General features: G+C 35.9%; 1 protein-coding gene across 3 annotated transcripts in view; it reads right to left on the bottom strand.

Moving 5' to 3' along the window:
• The window catches only part of DYM (dymeclin), a 405,816-nt gene that overhangs the window by 216,591 nt on the left and 163,068 nt on the right, over window positions 1-26,157 (bottom strand). For all 3 annotated transcript variants that reach the window (XM_025365065.1, XM_025365067.1, XM_025365066.1), the window contains 3 exons: window positions 17,915-18,097; window positions 13,556-13,734; window positions 4,880-5,005 (listed from right to left, as the gene is read on the bottom strand). In XM_025365065.1, coding sequence (XP_025220850.1) covers window positions 4,880-5,005; window positions 13,556-13,734; window positions 17,915-18,097 — 488 coding nt within the window. The remainder of the gene's footprint in view (window positions 1-4,879; window positions 5,006-13,555; window positions 13,735-17,914; window positions 18,098-26,157) is intronic.

Here is a 26,157-nt window from a genome sequence, read left to right as displayed (position 1 = left end):
ACAATTTTATTGTAATAGATTCATTACCTTAAAAGAAATGTACAAATTCCTCAGAAAACACAAAGCTCAAAACTTAACCAGACTGTATATGAAAATACATTTCAAAACATGTCATGTCCAAGCACAGTTTACTCCAGGATGCAAAGTTGATTTAATATTCAACAATCAGTATAATTCTCAATAATCAGTATAATTTACTACATTAACAAACTAGAATATAAAAAAGCAAATGATCCAGAATAAATAACTCTTACATCTCAATAATAAGATTAGCCAAGTTTTTAAAAGGGGGTATGGCTATTCAAGAGCAAGATGAGGTATATAATGCTGTGGTGACAGAAATGTTCTATACCTTAAAGTGTATCAATGTCAGGCTGGGCGTGGTGGCTCACACCTGTAATCCTGGCACTTTCAAAGGCTGAGGCAGCTGGATCACTCGAGGTCAGGAGTTCAAGACCAGCCTGGCCAACATGGTGAAACATCCCTGTCTCTAATAAAAAATACAAAAATTAGCCAGGCATGATGGCGTGTGCCTGTAATCCCAGCTACTCGGGAGGCTGAGGCATGAGAATCGCTTGAACCCAGGAGGTGGAGGTTGCAGTGAGCTGAGATCCTGCCACTGCACTCCAGCCCAGGAGACAAAGCGAGACTATGTCTCAAACAAACAAACAAACAAACAAAAATATCAAATATCTTGGCTGTGATACTGAACTACAGTTTTACAACTATAGTTGCCATTGGGGAAAACTGTTAAGGGTACATGAGGTCTCTCTTATTTTTCTTAAAACTGCATGTGAATCTACAATCATTTCAAAATAAAAAAGATAATTTAAAAAATAGCAAAAAAAATATATGCACATAAAAAGCACATTAAAAATAAATTCTCCGTATCATTGGGTATTAAGAAATGCAAATTCAAATCAAAATGAGATAACAGTATATATTTCATAGGCAAGTAGGTTCACACTAATGATTCCATGTAGAGAAACCTGGTAAAACATTTGAACTTACTCTTTTCTATATTACATATGAAAAGGGAAGGGACCAAAATAAATGGAGATCAACAAGAAAGTCAGATTCTAGAGAAAAAGAACAAGTGTTTCAATATTTGAATTTGAAATGTCATCTAAAATATCCTGAAATCCAATGGAACTGAACTTGAATGTGAACTGAACTTTCCCCTGTCTTACCAACCCTATTTTGGCAGTCAGTGAAGTTTAATTTTAAGGCAAAATTCTCTGCTAACTTGAAAGTGTTTTATTTATAGAATAAGGATACAGAAAAGTATAGAAAATAGCACAATAAACAGTATACCCACATATGAATTATGCCAAAAATTAACATCTTTGTCATGTTTGCTTCAAAGTTTTTTGTGTGCTTACTTCTTCTTGTTCTGATTATTTTGTTATTGCTGCTGCAGAAGCAAATAATTATCTGGGTGGTAATGACACAAATATAGAAGGTAATTTTCATTAGTTTTCCTTTAAAATTTGTGTGTTTTATATGCATATTATACTTCAATTGTAAGATGTTTTTAAAAATCGTATTGATTTTTAATTTATTTAAAAAGTTGAGTAAATCAGTGAAAATATTACTTCTCACAGTATTTTACTGAAAACAAGAACCAAGAAATTTCTATGTTCACAACAAAAGGTCAGGCTACAAATGTAAAAATAAATTAATGGGACTATACTAAACTAAAAAGCTTCTATACAACAAAGGAAATAATCAACAAAATGAAAAAGCAGCCTCTGAATTGATATAAAATGTTTGCAAAGCATATATCTGATAAAAGGCTAGTATCTAAAATACATAAAGAACTCACACAACTCAATAGCAGAAAAACAAATAACCCCATTAAAAAATGGGCAAAGGACCTGAATAGACATTTCTCGAGACATAAATATGGTCAACAAGTATATGAAAATGTGCTCAAAATCACTAATTATCAGGGAAATGCAAATCAAAACCATCACACCAGTGTGGATAGTCATTATGAAAAAGACAAGAGATAACAAGTACGGGAGGGGATGCAGGAAACAGAACCCTTGCACACTGTTGGTGGAAATGTAGATTGGAGCCACCAAGGTGAGAAACAGTATATAGATTCTTAAAGAAATTAAAAATAGAACTAGTGTATCATCTCACAGTTCCTCTTCTGGGCATAAGGAAAATGAAATCACCACCTATAAAGATAACCGCACTCCCTCGTTCACTGCAGCACTATTCAGAACAGCCAAGACACAGACATAGCCAGAGAGTCCGTCGACAGACAAATGGATAAAGAAACTGTAGTATGTAGTCATTTGCCACATAACATGTTTTGGTCAATGCCAGACCGCATATATAAAGAAGGTCCCAGATGATTATAACTAGATTCCTATCACCTAGATGTTGTAGCCATTGTAGCACAACACACTATTCATGTGTTTGTGGTGACTTTATAAAGTAACAAAGTTCCAGTAAGCTAAGGGTAATTGATTATTAAAGAAAAATATTTTTTATAAATGTAGTGTAGCCTAAGTGTCCAGTGTTTATAAAGTCTACAATAGCATACAGCAATGTCCTGGTCCTTCACATTTACTCACCACTCACTCATTGACTCAATCAGTGCCACCTCCAGTCCTGCAAGTTCCATTCATGGTAAGTGCCCTATACAGGTGTGCCTTTTAAAATCTTTTATACTGTATTTTTATGGTAGCTTTTCTATGTTTAAACAAATACTTACCATTGTGTTACAACTGCTTACAGTATACAGTAACAATGCTGTACTGGTTTGTGGCCAGGAGCAACAGGCTATACCTCACAGCCTAGGCGTGTAGTAGGCTACACTATCTTGGCTGTGTAAGCACACTCTACAGTTTTCACATAATGATAAAATCACCTAAGGGCACATTTCTCACAATGCCTCCCAATTGCTAAGTAGTGCATGGTTGTATAAACAAAGGAATATTATTCAGCCTTAAAAAAGAAGACACCGACATTTGACACAACATAGGTAAACCTGGAAGAGATTATTCTAAGTGAAATAAACCAGAGAAAGAAAAATACTTCATGATCTCACATATATGTGGAATACCTTTTTAAAAAGTCAAATACACAGAGATAGAGGATATTACAACGGGTACCGGGGGTGGATGTGAGAAAATGGGGAGATATAGGTCAAAGTTGCAGGTCTATAGGATGAAGTCTAGAGATCTAGTGCAGAATATGAGGACTACAGTTAATGATATTGTACTGTATTCAGGATTTTTGCTAAAGGAGAGTATCACTGCTCTTGCCACAAACAATAAAGGGGGTAATTATGTGAGATGATGGATATGCTAATTTACTTGACTATAGTAGCCATTTCTCTGTGTACATGTATTAATATATCAAAACATCAAGTTGTATACCTTAAATATACACACAAAAAATAAATTTCTATGTTTTATACTCCTTCCACAATGGTCAAGATTCCTTAAATCTTAGTTGAAATTATGGTCATACTATGTAAGAGGCAAAAACATGACTTAAGGGAACATTAGAGAGCAGTAAAGATAATATAAAAGCCCTACTGAAAATGAGGAGAAAACAAAGTGTCTGTACCCTTATAAAGAGTAAAAGCCCTGCCCCCTTCTCCTATAGACCCCCTAGCAAGGAGACTGGAAGAATAAAAAATAATCTACCCAAAAAATGGCCTGCAGGGACAGAGTCCCAGAGAAAGAGACTATGTACAACAAGTTACAGTAAGACAGACCTGCCCACACACAGGACTTCCAATCGACTTCTTAGTGCTTACTCCTACAGATGAACAGATCAACCAGAGCCACCAGACGCTCCAGCAAAGACAGGAGTCCAAAAAGAAAACTCAGTAAGTTTGAATATATTTTGAGCAAATTTTCAGTTCTGTTGAAGTACCGGGGGTAGAATCAGTGTATTAGTACACAAATAAAAAACAGGGCAATGATGTGCTACAGAAATGGTAAAACATGTTCAAGAAAGGAAATGCAATTATCCTACAGTACACAGTCAAACTAAAAATAACATCTAAAATAATAATGTAAAATCTGAGTTAACCAAAAATGGTAATAAGATGGAAAAAGGAAAAAGTCTGTGTGCTGGCAAGCGTGCTGGGAACCCAGAGGGAACACATGTGGTATGCAGGAAGAATCAATGACTATCTTCCATCTTAGGGAGACAACAGTTAATATCTACAACTGAAATCAAGAAATCACAATATAAGCATGTTATTTAGAAACATGGACAGAACTGAAAGCATTTCCCTTAGAGGAGCGGGAATCAGAAACAGGGTGAACATGGGTCTGTTATTTTTCATTAAAACCTCGTACTTCCATGTAAGTTTTAAAACTATTTATGTGTATTACTCTGATGCAAAAAATAAAATTAAAAAATGCCAAAGAAAGAAGATAAAACCAGTTTGGGAATAAAACTCTCCAACAGGACCAAAATTTAAAGAGTTAAATTATGTTATGTTCTTTTAAAAATACATGTAAAACAATGGATTTCTCAAACTTCTCCCATTTTGGTCCCTTTTTCTTCTCTAATTCTGCATGCATGAAGCAAACCTGTTTGACAATTTCTGCCACAATGAAAAAGTGGAAATGAAATAGTGAAGAAAAATGAACCCAGTAGCAGCAAAATCATTTGTATCAATCACCAAAGAACCATTTTGAGAGAGTTTTTAATAGTGGTTAATAGTCATTCTGGGGAAAAAAAAAAAAGCACCACTTCAAAAATCTGAAGAAAGACATAACATTTCTAATGCAGGTTCTCACAGGAAAATCTACCAGAAAGAAATGTAAAGACTGTAGTAAATCTTATGCAGGGACATGTGTGTTCTGTAACTCTAACTCTAATCCAAGTCATGGTAACTTACCACTTCATGAATGGATCTGTTGAAGCCATCATCTTCCGTAAGGATCAACAATATTATAAGGGCCATATACACATGGTGTGAATTCCTTTCTTCAACATGATACAGAATCTCAAGAATAGGTAAAACCTAGAGAATAAAAATTATAATTGACTATTTCAGTACTTCATTATAAATCCAAATGTTTTAAATCTTTACACTTTTGTACTCTGCTTTAATATCATAGCTGTATTGTTCATTAGAGGAAAAAACCATATAAACCCCCTTCTGACTGAATGTATTTTCCAAATGTATCTTAGCTATTAAGATGCCAGTGGAGAAAATCATCACTAACTCTGTGAAGGTCTCTTAAGGTCCAATCAACATAAAGGTTGGATCTGCAAGGACCATTTAGGCTCGAGGTTTGTTTGGAAGATTTTAAGAAGTCACATTGCCTTCTCCCAACTTAACCAAAAAGTAGCAGTAGTGGGGAGAGCACAGCTGCTCACAAGTTAACGTTTTATGTGCTTAGCATCACTTTTTTAAAGCTAATAAGTAAAAAATATATTTCAAGAAATATATTTTAAATAAATACATAATTAAACATACTCTTGGAACCCAAGGTGCATTTTCTCAACATATTAAGATTATTAAGATCTGCTCTTCAGTGTATCCATCAAATATTTCATTTCAAAATGCCGTTTACAATTGTGCTTATTTCAAATCATTGACACCTTCTATTTGTTCCTTCTTTACTAAAGTAAGGAGGTTACTGAAATTATTTATTAAAGATGGGCAGACTATACAGCATGTCTCGTAGGAAACAACCATGAACACTATCCACTGAATGCTAGAAAATAGGCCAAAAAAAAAAAAAATCTATCATCTAAATCAGACAATACATGTAATGAGTAAACTGTTTACACATACAAGTCCCTAAAGCACAGGCTGGTATGCCGCACACTGGGGCATACGTGTTTTTGACAGGCACACCTATTGCAGGAAGGTTTTAAAATGTGGCACTGGTGTGTTTTGTTCTTTTATAAGTTGTAGCTAAAACTTCCTCTAAATTATGAAGTTCAGTGCATGAGCACTATTAAATTCCAGGAACGAAGTGTACCAGTTACCAAGTAGTCATTGCTCTTTCTCTTTTCCCAGGCATTCTTGTCTTTGGAGTTTCTTCTGACATTGTGTCAAACATAATACATTGTACTCACATTCCACATTACCTAGTAAGCACAGTTACATTTTACGGTCATTTAACTCAACATTTGTTAATTCTGATTCTGGAGTTTTCAATACGCCACATAACATTTCCATTAATGGCAGATCACATTAAGAGTCTGTGGTTGTATAGTCTCATAAGATTACACCACCATATTTTTACTGTACCCTTTCTATGTTTAGATACACAAATGCCATTGTGTTACAAATGCCTGCAGTATTTAGTATGGTTACATGATGTACAGGTTTATGGTCTAGGAGCCATAGGTTACACCATAAAGCTTAGGTGTGTAGTTAGGCTATACGATCTAGATTTGTATAAGTACACTCTATGATATTTGCACAATGACAAAATCACCTAATAAAACAAATTTCTCAGAATGACTCCCCACATTAAGCAACATATGACCATATTTTATGCCATGTTCTTTTTTTTTTTTTTTTTTTTTTGGCTACACCTGTAGAAAGCACATCTTACCTACAGTACCTAATATCACCAGAGTACTGAAAATATTGCGACTCTGTGCTTTACCAGACAAGATACACAAGCAAATGGTATATTCAAAGAAATAATAATGTAAGAGTAAGTAACGGGTCCAATGAGACTATGTCAGAATAGTACTTCATTCTTTTAAATATCTGTATTGAGACACAATTTACAGACCATACAATCCATTCAAAGTACATAATTCAATGGTTTGCCATATGTTAACAAATATGTGTAACCATCACCACAGGCAACTTAAAAAATTTCATTACCTCAAAAAGAAACCCCATACCCTTTAACTATCACCTCCTCCAGTCCCCTATGTAGCCTGCCCAAAGGAACCACTTTCTGTCTCTATAGATTTCCCTATTTTGGACGTCTGTATGAATAGAATCACAGACTACGTAGATTTTTGTGACTACCTTATTTCACTGAACATGTTACCAAGGTTCATCCATGTTGCAGTATGTATCAGAGTCTCATTCCTTTCTATGTCAAATAAAATCTCATTGCATAAACATATCACATTTCATTTATCCATTCTTCTGTTTACTAACATTTGAACTGTTTCCACATTCTTGCTATTATGAGCAATGCTTCTATAAACATTCCTTTACAAGTTTTCCTGAAGACATATACTCATTTCTCTTGGGTATATATCTAGCCTTGGAATTGCTGGATCATATGGTAACTATTTAATTGTTTCAGGAACTGCCAGACTGTTTCAAAGCCATTGCACCATTTTACATTTCCACCAACAGTGTATGAGAGATTAGATTTCCCCACATCCTCACTTCTTATTAACTAACATTTTATTCTAGGCATCATAGTGGGAGTAAAGTGGTATTTTGCTGTGGTTTTGATTTACACTTACCTGATGACTAATAATGTCAAGTTTGTTTTTTTCATATGTGTATTACCAGCTATTTGTATATCTTCCTTGCAGAAATGCTTACTCAGATCTTTCATCCATTTTGCAATTGGGTTGTCCTTTTACTATTGGGTTTTAAAAGTTCTTTATATATTATAGATACAGTTCCTTACCAGATAAGTGATTTGCAAATATCTTCTCATATTCTGTAGGCTGTCTTTTCACTTTCTTGATGGTCCTTTGAAGCACAAACGTTTTTATTTTGATGCAGTTCAATTTACCTATTTTTTCTTTTGTTGCTCATGCTTTTGTTGTTATATGTAACAGTCATTTGCCAAATCCAAGGTCATAAAGATTTACCCCCATTTTCTTCTAAGAGGTTTATAGTTTTAGCTCTTTTAGGCCTTTGACCCATTTTGAATTAATTTTGTATATGGGGTGAAGCAAAAGCCCAACTTTATCCTTTCGCAAGTGACTACACAATTGCACCAGTACCATTTGTTGAAAAACCCTATTCTTTCCACATTGGTCTTGGCACCCTGGCTGAAAATCAGTTGATGATAGGTATATGGGTTTATTTCTAGATTCTCAGTTCAACTCCATTGATGTATTACGTCTATCCTTGTGCCAGTACCACACTGTATTGATTAGTGTTGCTTTATAATAAGTTTTGAAATTAGAAAGTATGAGTCCTCCAAATTTGTTTTTTTTCAGGATTGTTTTGGCTATTCTTGGTCCTTTGTAATTTTATATGGATTTTTAAACAATCTTGTCAATCTCTATAAAGAAGTCAACTAGGATTCTAATAGGTATTGTGCTCAATGTGTACGTCAGTCTGGGGAATACGGCCATCTTAACGATGTTAAGTACTGTGATCAGGGCTGGGTATGGTGGCTCACACCTGTAATCCCAGCACTTTAGGAGGCCAATGTGGGAGGATCGCTTGAGGTCGGAAGTTTAAGACCAGCCTGGGCAACATAGCAAGACCCTATCTCTATTTTTTTATGTTGCAATCAATGAATATATGTTTTCCCATTTCTTTCAATAATATTTTGTAGTTTTCAGAGTGTAAGTTTTGTACTTCTCTTGTTAAATTTCTGATGCTATTATGAACAGAACTATTTTCTTAACTTCATTTTGGGATTTCTCATATATAAAAATACAATTTTTTGCATATTGACGTTTTATACTGATCCAGTATCCTGCAACTTTGCTGAACTCATCTATTAATTCTAAGAGTTTTTCAGTGGATTCCTTAGGATTTTCTATATATAAGATAATGTCATCTGCAAATACAGATAATTTTACACCTTGCTTTCCAATCTAGATGTGTTTCATTTCTTTCTCTTAATCAAATGCCCAGGCTAGAATCTCCAGTAAAATGTTGAATGAAATGGCAAAAGCAGACATCCTTGTTTTGTGGCTGATCTTAGGGAGAAAGACAACATGGTCTTTTACCATTAAGTACGATGTGAGCTGTAGGGTTTTCATAGAAGCCCTTTATTAATCTGAGGATGTTCCCTTCTATTCCTAGTTTGTTAAATATTTTTATTTCATTAAAAAGTGATGATTTTGTCAAATGCCTTTTTCTGGATCTATTTAAATAATCATATGATTTTTGTTTTTCACTCTTGATATGATGTATCACAATAACTGACTTTCAGATGTCCAATCAAGCTTACATTCCTCGGATAAATCCCACTTGGGTATGGTATATAATTACTTTTATAACATAACTTTAATTCTGAAAGAACTATTTAAACTGAGATCTGAAAAACTACTAAGAGTTGTCTGAGAAGAGGAAAAGGGAGAAAATTTCAAGGAGAAGTATTCTAGAGAGAAAACCAAGTCTAAACTTAGTTAGGAGATAGGTCAGATTGAGAGAAATTAAATTAATTCATTATGATTACATAAAGAATAAAAAGGACATAATGGCAAACAGATGAGACCCAAAATGGAAGCTGTGGCAAAATTATGAAATGTCTTGTTAGCCACATTAAGAGTAAGAGCTTTAAACCTGAGGACACTGTGGAGCCATGAAAGGGCTTTAAAAGCAGAGAAGTGACATGATCAGATTTGACTCTAATATACTCATTCTGGAAACAGGATAGAAAATAATATTAAAGAATAGCAAGACAGAAAGCAGGAAAACCAGTTAAAGATGTTGCAATAGTTTTAGTAAGAGATGAAGGCCGCTTAAACCAAAGGAATGGCAATGAGGAAAAAGAACACTAATATATTCCAAAGATAATAAGGAGAGAAAATAAAAAAGATTTGGTTGGATATGGGGGAATGAAACAGGAGAGTCAAAGCTTTTGCTAACTCTGTGGATGGCTCACTGTGATACAGAATACAGGAGTAAGAGAAGGAAGAGCAGGGAAAATAATGAACCCAATTTTTACATGTTTGGTTTAAGGTGTTTATGAGACAGCCACTGGGAAATGTCTGGGGCAGCTGGATACATGGATATGAGATATGGGCAACCAGGGCTGCAAAAACAGAACATATATGGCACATATAAATGGGAACATATACACTGGCAACATATAAATGACAACTGAATTTGCTTAGATGTTTTAGGGAGAAGTACAGGGAAAAAACAAAAAGAAGGACAGAACCCTGCAGCAGGACACATTTAAGGACAAGAAAAAATAACACGTAAAGGACAGAGAAAAGCAGTAGGCATAGAGGTGGAAAAACCAGCAGAGTAAAATGATCAGAAAGCCAAGGTATATGTTTGTAGATATATGAACTACACGTTTGGGCCCCCAAAATTCATATGTTAAAACCCTAACCCCCAATGGGACACCATAAAGAGGTGGGGCTCTTGCGAGGAGATTAGGTAACAGGTGTGGAGCACTCATGATGGGATTAGTACCCTTATAAGAAGAGATAGGAGAGAGCTTGCTTCTTCCCTGCCTCTGCTCACTGCCATGTGAGGACACAGCAAGTAGATGACTCTTGACAAACCAATAAGCAGGTCTGCACCAGACACCAAGGGGGCTGACATCTCTGTCTTGGAAATCTCAGCCTACAGAACTGTGAGAAATAACTTTCTGTTGTTTAAGCACCAGTCTATGGTATGTTTGTTAAAGCAGTCAGGCCTGAGTAAATTCTGAACTGACTAAGCCTGAACTGACTAACACATAGGTATTCAGCGGTTTAAAGAATAAAGAAATGAACAGTGTCATATGCAGCAATGCAGTCAAATAAGAAAATGATGAAACATGACCAAAGATTTACTAACAATCAGGAGCTGCTGATGAGGAAGTTGTAGAAACAAATGTTAGATCACAACAGGTAGAAAAGTGCACAACAAGTAAAGGCAAATAATGTGGCTTTCAAGAAACTTAGCATGAAAAGGAAAAGAAAAGGGCTAAAAAAAAATTTCCTTTTTGATGTTTATATAAAAACCACACTCAGAAAATAAAGGACTATTAGTCCATCTAAAACAAGATGTAAAGATCCTATGTCATTTCTTTTATAATTCATGATAAATCCTAGACTGCATATCATTGTAAATCTTAATCTCATTTTCTAAGTGTCTCTTCAGTGAAGTTTCAAATGAGTAAGTATCAAAATGACAGGAGCTGCATGTCTGCAATATTGTGCAGGCTCAAGGCTTGACCCAAAAGCAGAAGACTGCTGGAGGCCTAAGGGAAATGCCAGCCGAATCTCTGCTGGACTAACACAAACAGAAATTAAAAGAGTGACTAACTCATAATGCCCTGATTAAGGAAATTACAAGCAATATAGTGTCGAAGTGACTATATATTATTTGTCCAAGATCCCTTCCTTAAGGAAATTCCCTTTACCTTTGTGGCTATGGTGGCTTAGCATTAACTGCGCCTCCTTCCGTAATCATTGGTCAAATAAGTGGATACACAACCCAAGAAGAGACTATTGGAGCCCTTCATGAAATATTTCTGAAGTAGTTGTGTAATCTTTCCTCTTTTTAGCTTATGATATGTCAAGAGCTGCTGGTGACCACCTGTCTCCCCACTTGGAAAGTGTGTGCCTGAGAATAAGGCCAAAGCTATAAAAGGCAGAGGCAAAAGATGGAGAGGCCGAGCCTGGATAACAACATTTAGCCCCTAGAACCATCTATGACTGAAGCCAAAAAAAAATGCACAAATTTTTCATTTGTACAGATATATTTCTTTTTGCTTACGCTAGGCATAAATGGGTCTGTTACAACTAAAAGAATCATGACTATCTTAAAAGTCTAGCTACTTTTCTTGTTAAACATTTGCTTGTGATAAAACATAAAAATTGTGTTCATGTCTATAATGAGTTTTTCTAAAAAGTATGCCCTCTTAAGCCCTGTTTTTAACATTCAGGCACTTGGATTCGCCCTAGACACTATCCAGAGACACAAAAAGAAAATGCACGAGTCATTGTATTGTTATTCTAATAGATACCAATTAAAAATGTACCATAAGAAGTTATACCAGATTAATTAACTTGTTTTGAGTTAAAACAAGTCAAACAGTAGTGAGTCAGACCATCAACAGAAAGAATCCAAATCAGCCAACACCTGTTGCTGAACAGAGGGAGGTCTGCCTCCAGCCTGATTTACACACAATTACGTATTTCTTAGAAACACTGTAATCCGTCAAACATTACCTTCTTAATGTCAAAGACTGCAGAATAAAATAATTGATAACCATAACAAAATCAGATCAGCACAGTAAATATCCTACTGATAACATATTTTCTCATCAAAGCCTCAACATATTTATTATAGAAGAAAGGTAAAAGGACAGATGGAGCATGAATTAAGAAATTATCCAACAAAACCAGAACAAATAAACAAACACCACCCTCCAAAATAACTACAACACAAAACCTTTTAACCTTTCACCGGGTATGTCATCAAACACAGACAGCTGCTCTCTGCACCATCTTATATACCCGCATCCTTACCATACAATTTTCTGAAACAGGTGACGTCACAGGTTTCCTGCTTATTGCCAACATTTCTCTTAGAATACATCATCCTCAGAATTGTCTCCATGCCTATCCACACCCATCAGGAAACAAACCTTCTCTTTACAGGATTTTACTCATATAAGCAGTACACTTTCATACTCAATTTGCTATTTAAGCAATGTTTCCCACCTAGACCTAAGGTGGAGACACTCTTTCATCACATTTTTCATTCTTAGTGTCAATTGGATGCAGAGTATGTTCAATGAATTCTAGTATTCCGTGTTCCTTCACTATTTATGCAGTATTTTATATTGAACACTGAAAAAATGGTAACCAAATACTGGGAGAATCCTGCTATCAATCTGTAAAAAGTGGTGCAGAGGGAACATTTCATTGCTGTCAGGCAGCTACTGGCTATTTCGGGAATGTTCACATTTTTATGAGTATATTAGGGTCCACAGTTATCTACACACTATGTATTTCAAACAACATTAACACCTTGGTGAGGTAGCTTACTCTGCCCCTCATAGAAACACTGATGTTTGCACATTAGTCATAAAGGAAATCGATTATTGCTTACAGGAGTTTTTGTCTATGAACAAAAATTTGAGAACTAATTTCACTCATGTAGTGATGGATAGTGTAATTTAAGGGATATCTGACAAAAGTACCTTAAAATGACTATAAGACTCCAGGGAGTGAGTTCAGACAGTCCTAAAGCCTAAGCCTGCCAGAGGGGATGGGACATTTGAGCAGCTGAGTTGAAACATCACTTTCCTTTCAGCATTCTCATCAGGAATATTCTGCAACTGTGATGAGTAACATGAAGTTGGTGGGCGGGCACTTAGCAGATGGAAGGGACTGAGATGATTTAAAAATCTCCTTGAGAATTGCAGAGGGTTTTTGGAAGACTTGAACAGGCTGAATCCTGGTAAGGACAAGGAGGCGCGTCAAGTCAGCCAGGGACGTTGCTGTGTCCTGCTGTGGGAGGCCCCCTCCACACGAGCTGTGTCTTATGCTGGAGAAGATCCTACCCTCTGTCTGTGTCTGGTGACACCTCCCTATCAATTTCTTGATCATCACCTTTGTGGCAACCAGGCAAATAAACTTGCCCTCTTGGGAAAAGAAGTTTTTCTTCAAAATATTATAAAATACAAACACATGGAATGTTTAGTATGATACTTACAAGATTTTCCATGTCTGTGCGAGCCAACATGTATGTTCTAATATTACTATTTTGATGAAGCAAGGTATACAAGAGGAGAGTTGCTTGATCAGATGTCTGCTGTTCACAAAGAGCTGTGTACAAACTATTAAAGTTGATCTGGAAGGCATGTGGAATTGATGAGGGGAAAGGACTGCTATCTGGAATACAGAAAACAGCACATCAGTAATTTCTAGCTGTGCTTTATATAAATGAAAATATTGTTAAAGTAATGTGTACAACTCAATTCCCATTAATTTTATGGAAAGTCATTACATTTCAGATTCAAAATTTTAATTTATACAAAATTTACTTGAGGTCCAGGCATGGTGGCTCACGCCTGTAATCCCAGCACTTTAGGAGCCCGAGATGGGTGGATCACAAGGTCAGAAGTTTGAGACCAGGCTGACCAACATGGTGAAACCCCATCTCTACTAAAAATACAAAAATTAGCCGGGCGTGGTGGTGTGGGCCTGTAATCCCAGCTACTCAGGAGGCTGTGGCAGGAGAATCGCTTGAACCCGGGAGGTGGAGGTTGCAACGAGCCGAGATTGCACCATTGCACTCCAGCCTGGGCGATAGAGTGAGACTTTGTCTCCAAAAAAAAAAAAAAAAAAATTTTACCTTAAAAAGAACTAAACTAAGTCACATAGTTTGACTCTGTTACTATCTTCCCATTAACGTAGCTGAAATAAATCAGCTCTAAGAACATGAACTTAAATAAACAGAATTATGAGCGAGTCAAAAGGCTCTCCAATCAATACAATTTAACCAGGACTTCAAGATGAAATACTTTGTTACCGAAACTAAATAATCATGAGTCCTAAATAAAAAACATCTAGAGAGAAAGATAGAATTTCTATACAAAATAGAAAATTCTCTTTTAATATAGAATTAAAAAGAAAACAACTGCCTTTAAAGCTGGGTTAATTTTCTTCAAATGAATAAATCGTGGCTGAAGTATCCACTTACACCAAAATCAGTATAGACGTTCCTCAACTTACAATGGGATCATATTCCCATAAATTAATCGTAAGTTGAAAATATTCTAAGTTGAAAATGCATTTAATACAACCTAACTTACCAAATATCATAGCTTAGCCTAGCCTAGCCTAGCCTAAGCTATTATTTTTGTGTACAGTTCTAAATTGTATTAATCCAACTGTAACAGTAGGCCTATTTTACAACAAAGTGTTGAATATCTCATGTAATTTATTAAATACAGTACTGAATTTATATTGCTTTTGCACCATCATAAAGTCAAAAAATCCTAAGTCCAGCCATTGCAGGTTGGGGGCCATCTGTGTACGTTCAACATTAGGTTCTATAATCAAAAGAGCATACCAAGCTTGAGACAACTACCAGAAAACTTCTATAACTTTTTTTTAAAATAAAATAAAATATAATCTCCAATGCAAACCTAATTGACTACAACTGCTAAGAAACCTTTTTTTTTTTTTTTTTTTTTTTTTTAAGTACAGTCACTGGAACAATCAAAAGCAAAAATCACAGCCTGTACTAGGAAAGTTCTTGATATTCCAAACCGACACAGGCCCTTTCCAACAGTTAACTGGATTTGCTGAGAAACTGAAGCAATCAAGGTTAGGAAGTAACAAAGAAGATAAAGATAAGTTCAACGGACTCAGACAAAGTCATCAAAATAACTTGCTTTAACATTCCTAAAAGCTGTGCTCTTACGGGAAAAGAGATATGTTCCAACACAGTCCTTGTCTCTCAGATTCTCCTTTCTAAGCTTTACATTTGTGAGGAGAATGCATCAAAACGCCTTCAGTTTTACCATCCAGTGCCCTCACTTTTCCTTCTACATTTGAAATAGAGGCTATTTTTTCAATACTAACACTGTATTTTTGACACTTACAAAAATAATTCTTTTTTTTTGTGGTTGGCTTTATATTTTTGCAAGGGATGGCAAAAGAAAGTGTTGCCATGTGCCGTGAGTATGCAGATATTATGGAATCTACAGAATGCTCACTGGTGGAAGATTCTAGACACACTACACTTCTATAAAATTGAAGCAAAGTAACAAATTCACCAACGTGTATTATACCTGACTGCAAAGGGAATATGTGTGTTGTGTGTGTGTATCCACAACATACATACATTACTAGCTAATAAATACTATGAACCAGCTGTTATACTAAACACTTTGTTTATGTTATCCCTTATTTAACCCATACAACAAACGTGTCATTATTCTGATCAGCTTTACAAGGAATGTAATAGATGTTTAAAGGGATCAAGTAACTTTGCCAAGATCAGCCCTGATGGATATGAGCATCCTAAAGCCAACACTTTGCATCATTGTACTAAATGGTCTCCCAAACCGTGACCATCCCAAGCAAAGTTCAGCCCTAAATACCAACATTTGGCCTGAGCAGCAAGAGTAACATAGTAGATACCATATACTGAATACCCGCTTTGTTGCAAAATCTGGGCTAATCATTTTAAAGACTTACCTTGCTTGGTCTTTATACAAATACTATTAGGTGATATTTTCTCTATTTTATAGGCAAAGCTTTTGAAGCTAATTGAGATTAAGCAAACTGTCAAAGGTCTCACACTCTGAAGTGATAGAGGTATGGTGTGAAGCCAGGTATGCTTGACTCTGAAACTTGCTTTCTTAACCATTAAGTCATACTGTCACCAAGAAGAGTAAGTAATGGGAACAGAAAAATACTAATAGATACAGGAGTTTTCATTTTTTAATTCATAAAATTGTTATTATTTCCCCATTGTAACGTGTTATAGTTTATGTTCTCTCCACAATTCATGTTGAAATTTAATCTCCAATGAAATAAAGTTGAGAGGTGGGGCCTTTACAGTGTGATTAGGTCCTACGGGCCCCTCTCTCATCAACAGGATGAAGGCCTATATAAAAGAGGGCCCACATAGCATTCAGCTCTTTTAGCCCTTGACTCCCTTCTGCCATGTGAAGACACAGATAGAAGGACCCATCTTGGAAGCAGAGACTGAGCACCAGACACCAAACCTGCCAGTGCCTGGATCTTAGATTCACTTCCCAGGCTTCAGAACTGTGAGAAATAAATTTCTGTTCTTTATAGGTTATTGAGTCTCAGGTATTTTGTTAGAGCAGCACAAATGGACACGCTGCAAATAATACCAGAATTGGCAGAGGCACAATTAATGGGCACATCTAGCCACGTCTATAAGAAATGTGTATCAGAATAACCTGGAAGAAACATGGCACGGGGCATCAGAAGGCTTACAAATGCTCCCATCCAATCACTGTACTTCCCACCCATCTTCATCACACTGGTGTTAGAAATGTCTTGAGAATCTGGCTATGCGCTGCATAATAACATTTCAGTCAATGATAAACCACATATTTGAAGTGATCCCATGTGATTATACCACATTTTTACTGTACGTTTTCTAGGTTTAGATTGCCTAGATACACAAATACCACTGTGTTACAACTGACTACAGTATTCAGTACATCATCATGTTGAACAGGTTTGTTGGCTAGGAGCAATAGGCTACACCACAGAGCTTAGTTGTGTAGCAGCTATGCCATCTAGGTTTGTCTAAGTACACTATGATAGTCACGCAGCGAAAAAATTGCCTAATGGAACACAGCCCTGCCATTGAGCAGCACTTGACTGTACTACAGGAATCCTGCTTTTAGAATGTAACCTTTTGAGAAGAGATGCTGGTTCAACATGAAGTGATATGCTCATCTTCTACTTTAGGAGTTATTAATACCAAGTTACACAGCTCATGGGCAGCCTACCCCCCCTTGTTTGGAAGTAAAGATTTACTGGAGCACAGCCATCTAACCTGTTTACATAGTACCTACGGCTGCTTTGATGCAACAACGGCAAGGCTAAGAGACTGCAGGAGAGAACATGTGGCTCCACAAAGCCACTAATCCCTACAGAAAAAGGTTTTCTGATTTGTGCTCTAATTTTTTTTTTTGAGACCTAATTTTTAGTTCTATAAAACTCTAACTAGAACACAGACTTTAACTGAAAATTTAAAACAACCTAGCATTTGGGTTTTCCAGGTTAATTCCTACCCCTAACAGGTAGTACAGACTGACCCAAATTAAACACATGCTGGTTTGGTTATCCCTGAAAGAAATACGAATTCAAACAGATATAAAGGATCACAGCCTTGTTCTCGGATTTGCTTGACCTTCCTGATAATATTGACAGGAAAAGCTAAGGTTTTTCTCATGTTTGACCAATATGAAAACATACAAATGGACACTCATCTCCAAAACTACAAGACAATAAACAATATAGAATAAGCAATACTCTCCCCATTACAAAGAATATTAGAGAAAAAAATACCACAAACCTTGTGTGTTCTTGAAGGACATAATGGCTTGTCTGTAGGGGTTTGGCGCATCTGAGGCATCTGTCAGATTGGCCAACACCAGCAGAAGCAGGAGACTCTGGTTGGCCAGAGGGGAAGAAAGCTCTGGAGAGGCAGTCGCTTTGCTGCCCACACCACCTAGCGTGAAGACAGTCCAGAGTCCTGCTGGGGAGGAAAACACCCTGTTAGGATGTCCCACCACCAATGAGATGAATGTATTTCTGTACAGTATTCTGTGTAATACAATACAATATAATACAACATGGTAATGAGCAGTTCCAAAGTGTAGAACAAGAATCATGTCGATACATTTCACAAGGCCAGAAAATCCTCGTTGCTATAAAAACTGGACAAAGATTGACTGTATTTAAAACAAAATAGAGAAATAGAGATTTTTATGATTAGGTAACCTAAATTTTTTTAAAAAGCAAATGAAATTTAGTAGAAAAATTTGCTAAAAAACAAATTAATGAAAGCCGGGTGCGGTGGCTCACACCTACAATCCCAGCACTTTGAGAGGCTGAGGCAGGTGGACCAAGAGGTCAGGACTTCAAGACCAGCTTGGCCAATATGGTGAAACCCAATCTCTACTAAAAATACAAAAATTAGCTGGGTGTGATAGCAGGTGCCTGTAGTCCCAGCTACTCGGGAGGCTGAGGCAAAAGAATAGCTTGAACCTGGGAGGCAGAGGTTGCAGTGAGTTGAGATCATGCCACTGCACTCCAGCCTGGGCAACAGAGCAAGACTCCATTTCAAAAAAAAAAAAATAAATAATAATAATAATAATAATAATAATAAATGCATTATGATCGAGAGGCTTTGTTTCTAAAATACAAGAATTGTTCACCGTTTTAAAAGTATTATTTCTATTTTTTAAGATAAAAAATATGGTCACTCAAGAGTTTCCACATTTTCATAAATATATTTAAATATATATATATATTTTTTAAACTTAAAATTGGTTTCTGATTTAAAGAAAAATTCTTACAAACCAGAACGGGAAGGAAACCTCTAGTCAGAAATTCATAGTGGTCAAACATTGTAAGTATTCGCATTAATATCATCAACATCAGGATGGTACTACTGAAGTCCAAGCAAAAACATTAAGGCAAAAGAAAAAAAGACCAAAAAAATTTTAGAGAAAAAATTTCATTATTTGCAAGCAATATTCTGGTCCACTTAGAAATGTACTGTCCAGGCTGGGCGCAGTGGCTCACGCCACCGGTAATCCCAAAACTTTGGGAGGCCTGACCAACATGGAGAAACCCCGTCTCTAGTAAAAGTACAAAAAAATTAGCCGGGCGTGATGACATGCGCCTGTAATCCCAGCTACTCGGGAGGCTGAGGCAGGAGAATTGCTTGAATCCGGGAGGCGGAGTTTGCGGTGAGCCCAGATCGCGCCATTGCACTCCAGCCTGGGCAACAAGAGCAAAACTTTGTCTCAAAAAAAAAAAAAAAAAGCACTGTCTAGTACAGTGGCCACTAGCCACTTGTGGTGACTGAGCATTTAAAGTGAGACTACTGCAGCTCAAATCACATTGTGCTATAAGTATAAAATATACATGAAATTTTAAAGACTTAATACCAAAAAAAGAATGTAAATTATCTCATTAATATTTTATGCTAAGTACATGTTGAAATATTTTAGATACACTGAGTTAAAGTATTAAAATAACTTTCACCTGTTTCTTTTTACTTTTTGAACATGACCACTAGAAAATTTAAAATTACATATGTGGCTTCTATTATATTTCTATTGGACGGAGTTACTTGTTCTAGAATATAAAAGACAGTCACCTGATACTCCATTACTGACACACTATTAGAACTAATAGAAGATTTTGGTGCAGTACTATGGCTATATGGTCAATACCAACAACAATAAAAATCAAAAGCTTGATACACAATCAATAAATAATTAGAAAATATATTTACTTCCAATCAAAAAAGCAACAAATCCAATGAAATATTCAGGAATAAACCTAAAATAGAGAAGACCTTCAGGCTGATGACCATAGAATTTGAAGACCATATGAGATCTGAATTAATGTAAAGGCATAACATGTTTCTGGACAAAAAGAGTCAATACTATAAAATGTCAAATCTAGGTCAGGTGTACTGGCTTATGCCTGTAATCTCAGCACTTCGGGAGGCTAAGGCAGATGGATCAACTGAAGTCAGGAGTTCGAGACCAGCATGGACAACATAGTGAATCCCCATCTCTACTAAAAATACAAAAATTAGCCAGGTGTGGTGGCACATGCCTGTACTCCCAGCTACTTGGGAGGCTGAGGCGGGAGAATCTCTTGAACCTGGGAGGCGGAGGTTGCAGTGAGCTGAGATCATGCCACTGCACTCCAGCCTGGGCGACAGAGTGAGACTCTGTCTTAAAAAAAAAAAGTCAAATGTCTCTCAGTAAATCTAAAATTCAGTATAATAACCATCAAAATACCAACAAGACTTTACGTGATATTTTGCAATAGTGTAAATAAAACATTTCTACATGAAAAAATACATAAGAAAACAATTCTGAGACTGACCTGGGGAAGTATACATCCATTCACATAGTAAAATTTGTATAAAGCTATAGTCATGTAAACGTGTGATTTAGCAGCAGAGAAGAAAAATAGGTCAACAGAAGAGAAATTAGGTCAGAACAGAGCTACATGTATTTGATCATTAAGATTATGATAAAGGTAGTGTGCCAGATCAGTAAGAAAAGGATAAAATTCTGTTAAGTGTTCTTGGGACAATAAAATTTTCTTAGTATTCAATTATAGAAATATGTGTATAAACCTTGAATCAGGGAAGCCCTTTTCTTATGCAAGAAACAACATTCAAGAATACATGAAGAACACTCATTTGACCATTTTAAAATTAAATACTTTTACATGATAAAATACATCACAAAGACAAGTGACACATGTATAACAAAAGGATTTTTTAAAAAATCTACAAATCAGTTAAAAAAAAAAAAAAAAGTAATCCAAAATTAAAATGGGCAACAAAGGAAGCTGAGGCAGGAGGACTTGAGCCCAGGAGTTGAAGACCAGCCTGGGCAACACAGTGAGACCTTGTCTCTACAAATAATAATAATTAAAAAAGAAATAGCTGGGCATGGTGGTGCATGCCTGTAGTCCCAGCTATTCACAAGGCTGAGGCAGGAGGATCAGTTGAGCCCAGGAGGTTGAGGCTACAGTAAGCTGTGACTGTACCACTGAACTTGAACTCCAATCTGGGCAACAGAATAAGCCCCTATCTCAAATACATGTATATTTTTTAAATGGGCAACGAAAGTACAAACAATAAAAATAATTTTTAAAAATGTGTTAAGATGACCCATAAGACTAGAAAATTTTTAAAAGACTGATAATACTCAGTTGTATCAGTAAAGGTACAGGAAATTACCAACGCTAAGAGATCCAAGTGGTAGAGGACTTTTTAAAGCATATTTGGCAGTTTTCATTGAAAATAAAATGCACATACTCATGAACCTAGCAATTCTTTTTTTTTTTTTTTTTCCTATACCAGGGAATACTTGAATAGGCACACAAAAGAGCATGTATAGGAATGTTTACTCTAATATTGTTTATAATGGTCCAATAATGTAAACAACATACAAATGCTCCCCAGTAACAATGGTAAAATGAGCTATGGTTAAACTATGCCATGGAATACAATAAAAATATGTAGATGTCTATGTACCAACAAGGAAATACCGTTAAGTGAAAAAAACAAGTTGCAGAAAAACCAATGTAACAATTTTAAAAATCACTTACCAAACCATATATGTATCCATATGTACATGCATATATAAACATATTTTTAAAAAACAAGAAGGACAAAGTATACATCACACTGGAAACAGAGATTATCTCTAGAGGATGAAGTGGGATTGCATGGAATTCAAGGAAGACTTTTGTTTTACTTGTATAGTTTAATTTTCCCCCAGTAATAATATATTTATTTCTTTAAAAATAACTGTAAAAGAATAAAACTAAAATAACAGAACAATATAGATCCCATTAGTATGAGGAATATAGGAAAACCTTATCAGAAATCACTAAGTGAAAAACGCCATTCACAAACTACATATATATAAATATATATGTATATATATGCATGCTCCATTTGTTTTAAGAACTTCCAAATATACATATCTTTGCATGTAAGTCCATCTACAGGTCACTGGTAGGGTCCACTGTAGACAGTGGTCATTTGTCATGGAGCAGAGTGGGAGTGAAGGTGGCTTGAGAAGAGTCTCAGACTTTGTTCAGTGTAGTATTACTCTATTGCTTGACTCTTCTATAACATAGACGTATTCAAGCATAACAAGCAATTAAAAATAATAAGGAAGGGAAGGAGGAAAATCCCAGGTCACTAACTCCCCCAAAAATATGATGCAAATACTTTGGAACTAGGGATACAGCCCGGTAATTTTTACTTTAACAACAAAACAGAAAAACTCCTGATAATTTTGGAGGGAAAAATCATCAACATGTTAACTCTGATTATATCGAGGACCATGACAATGGATGTGATATTTTTTAATCTTTGCATATACATATTTTTATTATTTATTATAATTGGCAGGTGTCCTTTTTACACAAATTCTTATTAAATGAATTAAGTGCTTCTGTAAATAAATTATAAACAATGTATAACAAAATAAGAAACTGATATGTTTTGTTTCTCCTGAACTAACACAGGCAGATACTTTTTATTTCTGCATTACATTGTAAATAGTTTAGTGTGAACATCTGTTCATTTCTAATATTTTGTACTTTTTATTGAACACACAAAATAAAGTACCTTATAAATAGCATAACAATATGTAATTTCTTACATAATTGTGAGCCTACAAATATCAAGCTTTTTTAACGATTACTGAAATTGATTTACTACTAACTTTTAAGGAGCTGTTATGGGGAAATAGTCCTCATCCCCAAATTTCGAGGTCCCCAAAGAAGAGCATACTGGGAACCTCAAATTGCACATCTGGTATAAATTTTCAGTATAGGTATAAGCAAACTCAAGGATCAGCAAGAAGAGGTTTTTTTTGTTTTGTTCTTTAATATAGGAAAGATTTTAAGATTACTGAGGAACACAGGAAAGTTTCTGTTAAATAATGTGCTCCTTCCTTTCCATAAGGAAAATCTGAACTAAAATTGTCAATAATTGGTAATTATATACCAAAATTTAAATTTATTCAAAACAATCCTCATGACATAGTTGAAGAACTTGAGACATTTAATAAGAAAATCAAAATTATTAAGAATGTACAGCCAATAGCCAAGTATTAATTATTTGCTTTGAGATTGATTTGTGTTGTTTATTTGTATCATTTTAAAACATTTAAAGCCATTTTCTTCCACTCAGAGTATACTCCATGACAGTCAGCTCCAATATCCAGCACTTTGTGTTCCAGGATTCAGAGCAATGAGAAACACAATTACAAAGTTCAATCTGCAACAAAAATAATCACAACACGCTCCCCAAGGTCAAATAGAAGTGTTTTTTGGATCCTCTTCACAGCTGCTCATCTTCATTGCTAGTGGAAATGAGTTGACTACTACTGAACAAATTGCACATACAAAATTCTGATTCCCTTTCAACACAGATTCACTCTCCTTTCTTTAAGATTTTCCAAGAGAGCTGAGAAGCTGCTTCTAATTTCAGATAAATGAACATTTTATTGGGAAGCTTCTCCATATTTCCCTGAATCCACCAACACAGACAGACAGACAGACAGACAGACAGACAGACAGACACACACACACACACACACACACACACACACACAGAGCCTTCCTTCCTTTTTCTGGTAAACAGTACTGCAGGGAGAGATGAAGCAGCCTGTCACTGCCTACATTACAGTTTAAACTGGCCCATAATACTGGATAAAGATTCTTCCAAAAGTTCATTTCTCTTTGCTGGTCCAAGCCTCTGATCTATGACCCAAGAATCTTAGTGGAATTCCATTTTCCTGTTGGGGAAAAAAAAAAAAAAAAAACCTCTCCACCAGAAAAATAAGGAAAGTTACAATATATTTCCTTGTGTTCCAAAAACCAAATTTAGGATGGTTCCCAAAGTTCCTTAATTGTATCCCTTGGGTCTTCCAAACGAACTCTTGAAATCCATCTAACTAAAACTAAAAAATACTAAATACTAAAATTAACTAAAAGAACAAATCTGGCGTTGACAAGTGTTTTGTCTTATTACTATACTTTAGGTTCTGGGATACATGTACAGAACACGCAGGTCACCCATCAACCCATCATCTACATTAGGTATTTCTCCTCATGCTATCCCTCCCCTAGCCCCCCATCCCATGACAGGCCCCGGCGTGTGATGTTCCCCTCCCTGTGTCCATGTGTTCTCATTGTTCAGCTCCCACTTATGAGTGAGATCATGCGGTGTTTGGTTTTCTGTTCCTGTGTTAATCTGCTGAGAATGATGGTTTCCAGCTTCATCCATGTCCCTGCAAAGGACATGAACTCATCCTTTTTTATGTCTGCATAGTATTCCATGGTGTATATGTTTATCCAGTCTATCACTGGTGGGCATTTGTGTGGGTTCCAAGTCTTTTCTATGTGAATAGTGCTGCAATAAACAAACGTGTGCATGTGTCTTTATAGCAGAATGATTTATAATCCTTTGGGTATATGCCCAGTAATGGGATTGCTGGGTCAAATGGTACTTCTGATTCTAGATCCTTGAGGAATCACCACACTGTCTTCCACAATGGCTGAACTAAATTACACTCCCATCAACACTATAAAAGTGTTCCTATTTCTCCATATCCACTCCAGCATCTGCTGTTTCCTGACTTTTTAATGATCACCATTCTAACTGGCATGAGATGGGATCTCACTGTGGTTTTGATTTGCATTTCTCTAATAACCAGTGATGATGAGCTTTCATATGTTTGTTGGCTGTGTAAATATCTTCTTTTGAGAAGTGGCTGTTCATATCCTTCACCCATTTTTTGATGGGGTTGTTTGCTTTTTTTCTTGAAAATTTGTTTAAGTTCTTGTAGATTCTGGATATTAGCCCTCTGTCAGACAGACAGATTGCAAAAATTTTCTCCCATTCTGTAGGTTGCCTGTTCACTTTGATGACAGTTTCTTTTGCTGTGCAGAAGCTCTTTAGTGTAATTAGATCCCATTTGTCAATTTTGACTTTTGTTGTCATCGCTTTTGGTGTTTTAGTCATGGAGTCTTTGTCCATGCCTATGTCCTGAATGGTACTGCCCAGGTTTTCTTCCAGAGTTTTTATGATTTTAGAACTTACGTTTAAGTCTTTAATCCATCTTGAGTTAATTTTTGTATAAAGTCTAAGGAAGGGGTCCAGTTTCAGTTTTCTGCATATGGCTAGCCAGTTTTCCCAACACCACTGATTAAATAGGGAATCCTTTCCCCATTGCTTGTTTGTGTCAGGTTTGTCAAAGATCAGATGGTTGTAGATACATGGTGTTATTTCTGAGGCCCCTGTTCTGTTCCATTGGTCTATATATCTGTCTTGGTACCAGTACCATGGTGTTTTGGTTACTGTAGTCTTATAGTATAGTTTGAAGTCAGGTAGCATGATGCCTCCAACTTTGTTCTTTTTGCTTAGGATTGTCTTGGTATACAGGCTCTTTTTTGGTTCCATATGAAATTTAAAGTAGGTTTTTCTAATTCTGTAAAGAAAGTCAATGGTAGCTTGATGGGGATGGCATCGAATCCATAAATTACTTTGGGCAGTACGGCCATTTTCACAATATTGATTCTTTCTATCCATGAGCATGGAATGTTTCTCCATTTGTTTGTTAGAGTGTTGGAGAGAAGGTTCTGGAGTGCTGGAATTATTTCACCTGACTGAACACATTCACTTTATAATAATTACTTGAGCCACATGCTAATTATGCACTTTTCTGTAAGTTACACTTAAAAAGTTTACCATGAAGAACAAGAAAAGCACAGTATGTATCCCTCTGTGTAGATCGATGACGATAATGATGGTGACGGGTATATAGTATGCTCACAGTGCTTATGTTTATATGCTGGGTGATTTTTTTCCTCATCAAAATACTTTGATTTCTAAAATGAACATACAGCAAAAGAAACAATAAAATTTAAATAGAAAAAAATTAATAGCACAGCCTTAGAACAACAATGTTTCCTAAAAGAAACAGTGTTGGTGTAATCAGAAAAAAAAATCATACTTGCTGTTGCATCTTTATT

Source organism: Theropithecus gelada, chromosome 18, assembly GCF_003255815.1.
Source record: "Theropithecus gelada isolate Dixy chromosome 18, Tgel_1.0, whole genome shotgun sequence".
Classification (NCBI taxonomy): Eukaryota; Metazoa; Chordata; class Mammalia; order Primates; family Cercopithecidae; genus Theropithecus; species Theropithecus gelada.
This window is presented reverse-complemented; position numbering and strand designations above follow the sequence as displayed.